Here is a 10863-nt window from a genome sequence, read left to right on the forward strand (position 1 = left end):
AGACAAGAGAGAAGCGTGCTTTTCTCTACAACTGTCGAGGATCCCCACGTTCCACATCGCCACCACTGTTGGACCCTGCATCATCCTGATTGTACTGATGACCATCACCTTCATCATGCCCATAGACAAGGGAGACCGGATCGCCTTCGGAGTGACCATTCAACTCTCCATGGTCGTGTCTCTCGTGTTTGTCACGGAGGTACTTCCTGTCAAGGGGGCTCTGCCATTTTTTGGTGAGTACAAACATTTGTATGATAATTATATGATAATGTTTAAACATGACGTTTCTATCCTTTATTGAATACTATTCTTAACAAATGTTTCCCCTTAGAAATTTAATTTCTTATGAGTTCTGTGAATTGTTATATTTCATTATCTGAAATTTCACAGCCACTCTTATCATCGTGTGCATGGGCATTATGGGACTGTTCCTCTTCATCACCATGGCCGTCATCTACATCCACGGAAAAGAGGGGAGCCTGTCTCCGCTGGCGAAGGATATCTTTCTCCACTACATGGCAAGGTACTGGAGTCATTTCTATACCATTGATGTCCATGAGATGATGCGCCCGTATTTATTTACTCTATTCTTGGGGTTTCAATGGTCGTTATTATTGATTGCAGTTAACAACGTATAAACATAGGGTAGAATGACGCAATGTGTCTTAGGAAACACTGAGAAAGTTTGGGGAATATTTGATAATAAGTAATTATACTGCAGTACTAGGCCTCCATTAAGCTTACTTTAGAATTGCAGCTTTCTTTTCGATCAACGGCAGATCGTAGGCGTACAAGTTTCATGATGTTGCTTTGAAGACACTTGAATCGTGAAAGGCATCATAATTTTATATCTTATATCTTTTGTAAAGGATGTTACTTCTGGGAGATCTCACCGAGGAGAAACAAGCCAACATGGGCACCGGTATCGGCGAGGAGACCCTGACCAACCAGCCTGCCGTAGAGATTACCAACACCGCCTTTGAAGACATGTCCGCGGAGGATAGAGAAAGAGGCGCTGAAATTTGGTTTCGGAGCGGTGGACACCCCGAGATGTCCAGCCAGACCTCTAAGCCAGGTTCTCCGGGCTTCTCCAGACTGGATGAGCTGACCATGGCGGTGAAGAGAGGAACCGAGGAGCTGACCAAGGCGGTGAAAATCGGGACGGAAAGGATGGCCGGGGAGCTAGCAGAGATGAAGAACGAGCTGACCGGCCGAATGACCGAGATGAAGAACGAGCTGACAGGGGGGATGACCGACGTAAAGAACGAGCTGACAGGGGGGATGGCTGACATAAAGAGCAAGTTGGAGGAGCTGACCAAGGCAGTAAAGAACGAGGAGGAAGTGTCTGATTACACCCTGCTGGCGAAGGTCCTGGACAGGCTGTGCCTTTTCATGTACGTCATCAGCATCGTGGCAGCCATTCCGATGACCATGTATCTGAGCAGGTGAAGAGTATCAGCATGCTCGAAGGGAAATGATCATGTGTAAATAGAATAAATCTTATGTAAGACCGTCTGCATGTTCTATGCTACATAGCAGTTCTGTACTTGCAGCATAATTACTGATGTACATTTACTTATTTACTTAAGATTCACCACAATACCAGGCTCCAATCATACGTTTTGGGTTACGATACTGGATTCTGAGGTCAGATGTTTGCTTACCCTTGCATTTTAGATTGTACCTCTCGGGGAAGCAATTCCGTAAAAGCTTGTTCCATAACGATGTTGTTCTAGGAAAGAGGCTGTCAGCGTTAAAGTTCCTCCTAATAGGTGGATTATGGAAGAAAAAAGATGCTTTGCTTCAATGGAAGTGGCAAAATGTGTTCTTGCAGAGAAAGCTCGTTGTGGAGGCACAAGGAAGTGAAGTTTTGCTGATTATTTGCCGTGGAAGTAGAGATAGAGTAACGCCAGACTTGCTACATTACGCCTTTGAGACAGGGGTTATAAGGTCACTCCCAACAAGATTCCGTAAGTGGTCTGTTCTCTGTTGAGACAGGTCAGGGAGTTCTGGGAAGCTGCAGCCCAGATGTGATAACAGTATCCAATTTGGGGCCTTATTTGACTCTTGAAAAGATACAGGATGGCAGAAGGAGTCAAATCCAAATCCACCAGTCCCCCATCTTCCTTGGCAACACATTGAATGTAACAATTCCATCTAAGATCAGGAGCGAATTTTAGGCCCAAAAGTTGTTCGAAGTATGGCGTTTCTTTAAGCAGGGTCTCACTCATTCGGACCATGGAAGATTTTGTAAATCATTATTGTATTAAGAAAAAGACCGTTGGATTTAGGACGGATCTTTGCTTTAATTTTGAGAGATTAGTCTAATGTGATTGACATTTTCAGGCGTTATGTATCATGAGCTTATATTTTATGCCATTTGCTATTTGTTACGTTGTTGCTATTTATTGTAAGATATTTGTAAGACATGCATGAAGCAGTTTCCTATACCTAATCAACTTCTCTTACATATGAGCTTAAGAACGTGGTTTCGCGCCACCATTTGTCACTGACCAATACTATTTATCTTACTCTAGAAGTGTACATGGTGATGTGAACAGGGCAGAAAATGTTATTCCTGCAACCGGAATAATTACAAAAATCATGAAGTCTGTTTACTACGGCTAGGTTTAATGTTACCAAATGTTACATGTGTTTGAAACATTATAGCCAACTGTCAATATCAAGATATTGTAAATATCATAAACATTAACTGTCACCATTGGTGATCCTTACATACATGCATAATTGCTCTTAAGAATGCGATTTTACGATCTTATTCTATATAATGGTAAGATAGTTAGCCTTTGCTTTTGACCTACGCTGTGTTTGGAATTTGATTCTGGTACTTCAACTGTGCTATAATTAACGAGTAAATATAGAGCTAAAACCGCTGTTGCAAACACAATTGTTACCATCTACAGTGTAGCATAACAGCATTTATACATACTGTTACAGTGGGCATTCCTGCTGGCTTGTCTGGTTAGGCTTTGCTTAGTGTTTCATGCTCAGTTATTGTTAATATTTGTAAATCATTAGATAATTTCTAAAGATGTTCTCAAGTATGAATAAAGATTAATACTTCTGAACGTGCACCGAAACCGAGTTTTCTTAACTTGATCATCCGGACTGCGCTAGTTCAGAAGTTTCTCGGCACATTTACATAGCGTGAATCTCCTGGACACACCGTTTCACCGGACAAACACTTACACGGACAATCCTGTTTCATTTCAAACACCACATGTCCGTCTTTACCTCAGTGATAAGCCAACCCACAGCCGCAGTGGTCCATACCCCGATGATGTGGGAACCGGGTAAAAGATCCCGTCATACAAGCTAGTCTCTACCAGACTCCCGCCTGGCCGAATAGTAATAGGGGACTTTGGCTAATTTAGGAATAAAAGTCTAGTAGGAGTTAATTGGCCTAGGAGTGAACTGTCTGTTAGCTGGATATACAGCGTGCAAAAGCCTGACAAAAAAACAAAACAAAAAAACAACAATAATAACGTATTTGTCCCTATTTGGTCAATTTCATCTCTTTTAAAAAAGATAACTGAACAAGGGAACGACAAATCTAGATGATATTTGGTATGTAGGTAGCTTTGACATGTAACTTTGAGATGTACATCGTAAAGTGCAAATTATGCAAACTGGCACTTAATTTGCATAATCAATGGGGGGAATCTATGTGTAGTGTTTTCCATTATCGGACTTAAATACCTGTAGTATATGTAGTTTGTGGCTGGTGGAACATTAGCAGATACCAATTATGCAACTTCGATCCTAATTTGCATAATTAATTTGAATGTTCTATAATTCTTTTAAATTTCTATAAATGGCAAATTATTGGCCAATCAACGTTGGGACCAGCGTAAGTTATTTATAGGTCTACATAACCAAGCATAGATTATGTAAATGTGGACGTAATTTTCATGAACAGAATATTTCAAGGACATATGAGGTCTCCGAACTCTTGTATGATACTGTACTCTTTTGATTCCGCCGATGAGTGCTTTATATTTGCACGCTACAAACGGTGTGCATTATAATATTTGACAGGGCTTTTTGGACGCTTTTCCATAAATCGAACATTGACGTTTTCGCCACTACGCCAGGGGGTCTACCTGCGTAACAATACTAACGTCGAAACGTGGGAATAGCCTGGTTCTCTAGTAATCAGCTTGGTCTATAGCAGTAACATATCCTGTGTTGTGACATACTGATAGCAAGACAAATGTCTTAATTTCATTTGTGGACAGTTGTAATTATGTACGTGAGAGTAGGAACTTGGAACACTATCTCTGGTGTTATTAGGCTTTACCTATCTGGAGAAATTCAAATGTTGCGAAGCGACTTGTGCCATGTGGCGAAGCAATGTGTGCCATGTTCGCGAAACGTATTGTGTCTGTGGCGAAAAAAACTCTGTCGAAATGACCTGTAATCGTTCTTTTTCATTAAACACAGTAAACAATTTATATTTATGTTTGTTCATCTGCAGGTAGCGACGATAATATATCCGGATGAATAAGCAGAGAAGGGCTATCTCCGCCCGGTGCCTCGGCGTACGTGAGGTGTACGACACTTCACGTTGGCAGGAAATCTGCCTGTCTACAGAGGTGTAGAGGCAAAATCATACAATAAAACAAGAGTTCGAAAACCTCATACCCCTATGACATATTTTTAGCCCCTGTAGATTGATTGTTTCATCTTGTCGCACGTGTACACATGTGCGTAAACGCGCACACACACATACGTGTACACATGTGCGTAAACGCACACTCACACATACGCGTACACACGCATTCGTCGACACAAAAACACAATGGCGCACAGATGTATACACATGCGCACATACACGTGCGTACATACGCGCACACACATGCGAAAACACACACGCACACAGACAATAACTTACCCCATGAAACGCAGTAATAACAGACACCCAGTTTTTGCGTAAAGTTTTAATATAAAACTCACGCTTTTTAACATTTCATTTTCTTGCTAACATGTTTAAGAATGGTAAGCATGCATGCATAAAATCAGACAAACCCTGCATGTACATACAGTGTACCGTGTGCTCGTTGTTTGTTAGGTTGCCTGTGACTTACAATATTGTTGCTGCAACAGCTATGAAATGATATTCTATATATGACTTACACTGTATCTGAATATGATAGTGACACATGATTCGGTTATAATTACACACAATCTAACAGAAATTCCTAATGATACATACCTCGACAGAGATGAAGAAACAGTAATTTACATGTAACAGCTGGATGTTTTCTTTGTCAGCAGACCTTGCCGTATGTAATAGCCACCAGCTGGTTAGGCAGCCCTGGCTGTACATGTATTTCCTTCCAAGATAAACCAGTACATAGAATGTAAGTAAAGCTGTGACAGTTTTGCTCCAGGGTTGTGTGGGTGTTCACACAACGGATCGATACATACTGTAGACAATGTCATGTATTTATGAAGTAGTTCTGAAGATATGAATAGAACAAGAGTTTACAGATAGAATACCCAGCATTGTAGCAAATATTTACAAGAAGGTCACTCTTTTTTTTATTACTATCTATGTTTGGTGTCATACCAAGGACACACTGAAAACGCCTTAAGGCTGCATGCTCTTCATACGTAGATAAATAAATAGATGTATAAATAAGTGAAAACGTAAAGGTACTCAAAGTATAATGTCTTTTCTTGCGGCAAGACAAAAAAAAATTATGTAACTGACATTGAGATGCACATTTTAGCACATTATTCAACATTTATGACACTTATAAAAGCATTTTTGCTGGTACCAACAAATAAACCCTGGCAGAATGTAATCACACTGTAAGCTTTTCTATGAGTTTTTATGATCTGTTGTTCTCACATTTTTATTACCTGACTCTTGTTATCCAATCCATTTGAGATACACATACCATTTAAAGAAATGGTCATAAAATTGACTTCAAGCATTTTCTAAATCTTCTTAATCTTACATTGAGTACCTTTAAACATATAGGAAAACACAACATACTGTCTAATTCATACTCCCTATAGGCTTTGACCACATTCACATCATTGATCATCTTAAGCTAGGGGCACAACCCGCCGTACGTGCAAATACGTGCTCTCTACGTGCCAAAACGTGGGCAATCTTTTGGTATCCGTAAGTGGTAATTATAAGTACCGTCTCCGTACGGACTCGCAGGAAATTCGACGGATTTGGGAGCACGCAGACACGCCGTAGAACTTTAAGTGCATGCAGAAATTTCTCTGCGATCGGGAACGTGTCAGTACGGACGACGCGCCTGCCCTGTACAGCCAATGAGCACACAACGCACTGGCTCTGTGAGTTTTCTCACAGTCAGTTTTCTCACTGCACAACATATGGGGGGGGTCTAAATCACAGCATAGGGGTCCAAATTGCAGCAGATGGGTCTAAACCCCAGTATAGGGGTCCAAATGACATCTATAAGGAGGTCCAAATCAAAGCATAGGGTGTCAAAATTACAGCATATGGGCCCCTATGCTCAGAATATGCTGAGAAAACTGGAACACTCTCTTTACTTGCCCAGATACATGGTCATGGGCACGGCCAAGGCAACGCTGATGACGTACAGGACAAGGCACAGCCTGTCCAGGACCTTGGTGAGCAGGGTGTAATCGGACACCTCCTTATCGTTCTTCATCACCTGCTCCTCAGCCATGCGGATCAGGTTACGCAGGCAAGAGGTCTGTTCCTCCAGGGCTGCCTCCAGGCGGGTGGGCGGGCCGGAAGGCTGGCGGGTTGTCTCGGAGACAGTGGCGGGGGTCTCCACGTCGGTCACCACCACACCATAGGCGGGAACAACGCGGTTGGTCCGCTCAGGCCAGGCCATCTTCCCGCCGGTCAGGCCAGCCTCTTCATCCCCGCTCGCAGCCTCCTTCTCTGGCTCTGTGAGGTCTCCTAGCAGCAGGAACCTGAACAAACATCAACAAAAAAGTATAAAGCTGGCAATTGGATTGAATTGCATCCAAAAGAAGTTAAACTGCCCTAAAAGATTGGTCACTTCGTTCTGGGTACAAGATCAAGTGTGGAAAGCAATTTTCTTACTCAAATCAACCTCTTACTCATTGTCTTAGAAACAATTTAGGCAATCAACAAAGTAAAAAAAAAAACAAGCCGTGATGTGGAGGGCTTCATATGTATTTTGCTTTTCAGTACAACCCTAAAATATTGTTTTGAGTAGTACGTACTTTGCCATGTAGTAGAGAAAGAAAGTCTTTGCCATTGGAGACAGACTCCCCTCCTTGTCGTGGAGGCTGATGATGTACATGGTGAAGAGGAGGAAAAGTCCCATCAGCGCCATGCACACGACGATTAGCGAGGCTGTAACATAACGCGTGGTGAACAGTTACAGGTATGTTCCGTGACATCTTTATGGGATTAGAAATTGGAAAATGGGGTTCTTGAATCACAACTTAAGTAGCATGTCCCCGACATTATGTTCTCAGCGGAGTCTTACCGGACACTCAGAAAGTTACCTGAAGATCGGCCAGGTAAATGCCAGTTGAGAGTCAAGAGCCTAACTTTCCAGTTTCTAGAATACTAAATGAATCGAATCAAAAGCTATTTTGTGCTCAACTGGTTAAAGGGTGAGTTACGGCCCAGTGGACAAAAGAAGAACAGGGCAATTTCTGTCCTCACCGAAAAATGGCAGCGCTCCTTTCACAGGAAGTACGTCCGTGACAAACACGAGAGACACGACCATGGAGAGCAGGATGGTCACTCCGAAGGAGATCCGGTCTCCCTTGTCTATGGGCATGATAAAGGTGATGGTCATCAGCACCACCAGGATGACGCAGGGGGCAACAGTCGTGGCGATGTGGAACAGGGGGATCCTCTCTAGCTGAACAGCGAAGCACGACTCCTTGCTGCCTTTAGCAAAGATCTTGTCTTTCCGATTCCATTCGCCATCGTCTTGTGGGGGAGACCAGACGTCACAGGAACTACCATCTCCGCATTCTGTGTCCAACAAATGATTTTAAAGAGATAACATAAGAATCCAATTTTCTTCTTTCCAATTTATGAGAAAGGCACTATAAAAACTTGACTAATGAAAACCCCGCGTAATAAGAACCATGATGACCCCAATGCATTATATTTGACTGGCTTCATTATCACAACTTATTCTGATTTACGCATACTTAAAGCATTCGTAAATATTTGCGTTGATTTTTACCCTTTACTTTTAGATATTCGCATATGCTTAAATCTTGGATTTCGTACTATACTCGTGTTAAACTATTTGAGGTTAAGAAATAAAAAAAGCAGATAACATGCATAAATATCCTTTTAGTCCCGAGTTCTTTATTACGCTGCCCTCGTAATACTACAGTAATTGACCTGATATCATTACATAAGATATCTGCAAAACTTACCGATGGTTTGCTCGACAGCAGAGGATACAGAGAAACAGATGTGGCATTCCATGGTGTCGGCAGGGAAGAAGAACGGGTCTGCATCACAGATGGTGCTGGTCAGAGTCTCCACCCTCCATGTTACCGTACCATCGGTGCTGATCACGATCGGTACGTCCTTCGGCAGACCTCGGTACAAAGGATCAGCACTGTAGAAAAATGAACAAAGTGTCGACAATTTTCTTTCACTGGACATTATAGAATTTTTTCAACAACCACTGTTTCTTCGTATCAAAGACAGATGGAAGGCTGCCCACAAGTAGTGAACTGCTCATGTTGTGTTGTACTGAAGTTAGAATCCTGCAATATCTGGCCCGAGAAAATATTCTGTTTACTATTAAAATAAAAATTTTCTTTGTCAGAGGAACAAGTTTGCTACACGTATAAGAATTCAGTATCTCTTCTATCTGAATTGGGTTGCTAGATTTATTCAGTACTGAATCAATGTTGAGATCTGCCTTCAAAATCCTATTATTTATCTATAGTCTACCGGCATTCTTCATGACGTGAAACAGCAATTTTTAAGACTAAAATTGGACTTAAATTTCAACTGATCAACTCCAGACTTTGTCAAGGAATTGACAAATTTGGGTAAGTCAGTTTTTGTGTTGGAAATTGCATTTTAACTTTACCAAGAATGACTTCTACGAACACAGATGGAATTTCAAGTTAATCTACCAGCATGTGGAAATATTGACAGGAAATATTGAGAAGAACTAGAGGACTGGTCGAAAGCTTGCTGGTAAACGCTTTGTGTACGGTATGTGTATGGTCTTGAAGTATATAATTTCTTTCAAAATGTTTACCATCATAGATGAACTTACATACAAAGATTGTAACTTATGTCAGTAAATTAATATCTACATATTTCTGCAAAATCAGATTTGTCAATTTTGATCACTTGGTAACCATTTAAGAAAAGATGACATACTTCATCTTCAGAGTAAATGCCGGGGTCCAGATGCTGCTGCCAGACAGGGTGAGATTCTGGATGTTCCCGTAGTACTCTGGCTCCCACTTCAGTCGGCTGTCCTGCCAGGTCTGAAACAAAACAAAATATATTTTTAGATTCATGAGAATAGAAAATCCCTTAAACCTTTGAATCATATCACGAAACGACATAAATGGAATATTTTCTGTGCCTGTACTTTGCATGGGGTCAACTTACGAAGTCGATGGCAACAGAGGCAACCAGCAGCTCCTTCTTCTCGTCCTGTAACAAAAGTCATCGCAATGATTAGTTGCATTTGTTTTACATCTTTGGGTTATCTATTTGCTGTAGACCAACAAAGATTGTAAGTGTGTTATGGGTGCTAAAACTTACCAAGTCGACGATCTGTCCCACAGAGCCATTGAAACGGATGACGGACCGAGAGCGCTTCGAAGTTTCAGTCTTAGTTTCAGTTTCAGTCATAGTGTCAGTTTTAGATTCAGTTTCAGTCAAAGTGTCAATTTTAGAGTCAGTTTCAGTCGTTATTTTAGTTTCAGTCTCAGTCTTATTGTCAGGTTCAGTCTCAACCTCAGGCGCGTGGTTTTTGTTGTACACATCGAGTAGCTCCTTTTCCAGCCTACCCTTCATATCAACTAAGGAAGGAAAAAGTACATGCTTATCAATAGGATAACTTATACGAACGGGATGTTCTGTAAAAGTTCAAAATGATCATGATCTATAACCATATTTTTTCAGTTAATTAATTTTTACCAGTTTTCTAATAATGTCTAGCTTATAATCATTAAATTTTTATCCTATACTCCCAAATAGTCTACAACAATCACCTGAACAGCTGGGCTTGTCATACTGCCAGAGGCCTCCATCAGTGCACCTCACGTCGGTGGGAGCCCCGGGCTTTAGTGAGTACCCCACGTTGCAGGTGTACGCGACCCTTTCCCCGACGTTGTAGAACCTTTTGAGAGGGGTTCTGTGGCCGTAGTTTGGAGGACCCAAGTCCTCGCAGAGAAAGGCGTCTGGGGGTGATAGTAATAAGGCAATAAATAGTACATTAAATACATTACCTTCAAACATTGTCAAGGAAGACATTCGTGCAAAGCGCCGGATTCGTATGAGGCCAATAATCAACAGAAAACCAATGGCATAATAATCTTTATGCTTCACCAGGCTTTCTTTACTCTTCCTTAAAAACAGAACCAAAGGTATGGAAAAAGAATCTGAGAGGAAAGTCTTTGGCTTTCGTGCACAATTTTGGGGTTAAATGTTGTATGCTTTAAAATTTAATCATGGGCCTTTATGTTTTTATCTTAACCCCTTGATAGATTTTGATTTTAAAGTCAATTGCGACAATCGAGAAAATGAATTTGGGAGGCCTAAGAAACATGGCAAGGTTCAGAGGATGTCTCCTATCTTGACAAGACAACTTACGGCACTGAATGACGTCACAGTCCTCCTGACTGCCA

General features: G+C 41.5%; 1 protein-coding gene across 1 annotated transcript; it reads left to right on the forward strand.

Moving 5' to 3' along the window:
* The first annotated feature begins 400 nt into the window (after positions 1 to 400).
* On the forward strand, positions 401 to 2059 carry LOC118403888. The gene is made up of 2 exons (XM_035802741.1): positions 401 to 523; positions 870 to 2059. The coding sequence occupies exons 1-2, from the start codon at positions 411 to 413 to the stop codon at positions 1447 to 1449; spliced, it is 693 nt and encodes a 230-aa protein (XP_035658634.1). The 5' UTR covers positions 401 to 410; the 3' UTR covers positions 1450 to 2059.
* The last annotated feature ends 8804 nt before the right edge of the window (positions 2060 to 10863 follow it).

The sequence above is a fragment of the Branchiostoma floridae genome, chromosome 16 (genome assembly GCF_000003815.2).
Source record: "Branchiostoma floridae strain S238N-H82 chromosome 16, Bfl_VNyyK, whole genome shotgun sequence".
Classification (NCBI taxonomy): Eukaryota; Metazoa; Chordata; class Leptocardii; order Amphioxiformes; family Branchiostomatidae; genus Branchiostoma; species Branchiostoma floridae.

Bases quoted from the DNA above. Each gene is read 5' to 3' on its own strand.
- LOC118403888 (XM_035802741.1), top strand. From the start codon at position 411: ATGGGCATTATGGGACTGTTCCTCTTCATCACCATGGCCGTCATCTAC. The intron at 524-869 runs GTACTGGAGTCA...TCTTTTGTAAAG, and splicing joins TTTCTCCACTACATGGCAAG to GATGTTACTTCTGGGAGATC.